At 53.3% G+C, this 1,708-nt stretch overlaps 1 protein-coding gene across 1 annotated transcript; it reads right to left on the bottom strand.

The window, feature by feature from the left end:
* Positions 1-874: 874 nt before the first annotated feature.
* LOC131597346 (uncharacterized) lies at positions 875-1,462 on the bottom strand. Its single transcript, XM_058870051.1, has one exon. It carries the CDS (start codon positions 1,460-1,462, stop codon positions 875-877), a length of 588 nt encoding a protein of 195 aa, XP_058726034.1.
* Positions 1,463-1,708: the final 246 nt, after the last annotated feature.

Raw genomic sequence — 1,708 nt, forward strand, 5'->3', positions numbered from 1 at the left:
TGTGGGCAGTGTCGTTGCCTCTTAAGGCCTTCTTCATAGTTGCTTTGCCTTCCTCGAAAGCAATGTAAGCTTGGGCTTTGAGGAGGAGGGCGTCCATGGTGCGCACCTTCTCAATTTTGATGGCCTTCTTGAAGTCGCTCCCTGGGAGGAGCCCTCGTTCGAGGAGGTACCTCTTTATATGGTCAGTTGTCTGCACTTGGACGGCCTCTTTGTTGAACCTGTCGAGATATTCCCGGAGAGGTTCGTCGGTACCCTGGATGACAGCTTCGAGGGTCGCTTCTGATTTCGGTTGTCTGCGGGAGGCAGTAAAGTGGTTGGAGAAGAGCTTCTTGAGTTCTGCCCAAGAGTGGATGGAGTTGGGAGGAAGGTTCCTATACCAAGTCATTGCTCCCTTTCTGAGCGTGGTCGGAAAGATCCGACATTTGATGGATCCTCGCACCACGTGATAATCCATGACGGCTTCGATGCTCTAGATATGATCGTCCGGATCGGTGGTCCCGTCGTAGAGATCCAGGGTATGGGGTTTTTCCATTCCCTGGGGCAGGCGGGCTCGTCGGATCTCTTCCGACAGAGGGCTGTGGACGTCTTCCTCGTCACTTGGTCCGGGGGAGGTTGAGTGCCTTCCACGGTTGCTGTGTTTTCGCCGAGGTTTTTCTTGTGATTTTCCATAAGTTTTGCGATTGTCCTCGGGAGGAGAACGCTCGCGGGTCTTCGCAACAGTCTTGGTGGGGCCCCGGTGATCTTGTTCGGGAGAAAGGCTTCCAGTTTCTTCCACCTCAGGTTTCTGGTTCTTCCTGCTCTTTCGCGGAGGAGAGCGTGAGTAGGATCTTCGCCGACTGTACCTCCTGGGCGGGGAGCGCGAAGAAGAGGGTGATCAGTGGCGATGCCTCCTCGGCGGGGAGTGAGAGGAGGAGGAGGAACGCGATCGGTGGCGTCTCCGCGGGGGAGATCTCGATCGTCGCTTCCTTTCCAGCCTGTCGATCCGCTCAATTTGCTGTTGGATGAGGCGGTTGGTGTTCTTGAGGGCCGCGAGCAAAAGGACAGCTGTGGACTCAACGTCCTCGGGGACATTGACTTGCTCTTGGTCATCCTCATACTGGGTCCTCTGTCTCTGGGAGGTGTGAGTGAAAGAAGAGGCAGGTTGCTCGTCTCTGGAGTCAGCTTCGTTGTTCTGGTTTCGAGCTTTCTCTGGCCTGTTATGGACTTGAGACTGCTCGTTCCGATTGTTTTTAGGTTGCTCGTTCCTGTTGTTTTGAGCTTGCTCGTTCCTGTTGTTTTGAGCTTTCTCGTTCCTGCTGGGTTGGGAGATTTTATGCCTTGGTCTTCCTTGCCCGTCAGCAGGGGGTTGTTGTTCCTCCCGTCGGTGTCGATTCTGTCCTTCAGCAGTGGTACCGTGATTGAGAGGATCGAGGTGGAAGGGATCAGGATTTCCTCGATTGTTGTTGTTGGCAGCCATGACCATTGTAGGATGGATTTGCTTTGATCTTTGTTTGTTAAAGAAGGGGAAGCTTGGTTCCCACAGACGGCGCCACTGATCGTACCTGATTAGAAGGATCGTCAAGGCCTGCTCGGAAGTTGGATCTTTGTAAAGTGAAAGGGGGTGTACCTGCAAGGTACTCCGATGCCAAAGCAAGAAGACAAGCAAAGGAGTGCAAGTACAAGCTAAAGGTTAGAAAGAATTGAATACCTGACCCTCTAGTGAAAGAGG

The sequence above is a fragment of the Vicia villosa genome, linkage group LG4 (assembly GCF_029867415.1).
Source record: "Vicia villosa cultivar HV-30 ecotype Madison, WI linkage group LG4, Vvil1.0, whole genome shotgun sequence".
NCBI lineage: Eukaryota > Viridiplantae > Streptophyta > Magnoliopsida > Fabales > Fabaceae > Vicia > Vicia villosa.

Coding starts and splice junctions, on each gene's coding strand:
- LOC131597346 (XM_058870051.1), bottom strand. CDS start 1,462: ATGGTCATGGCTGCCAACAACAACAATCGAGGAAATCCTGATCCCTTC.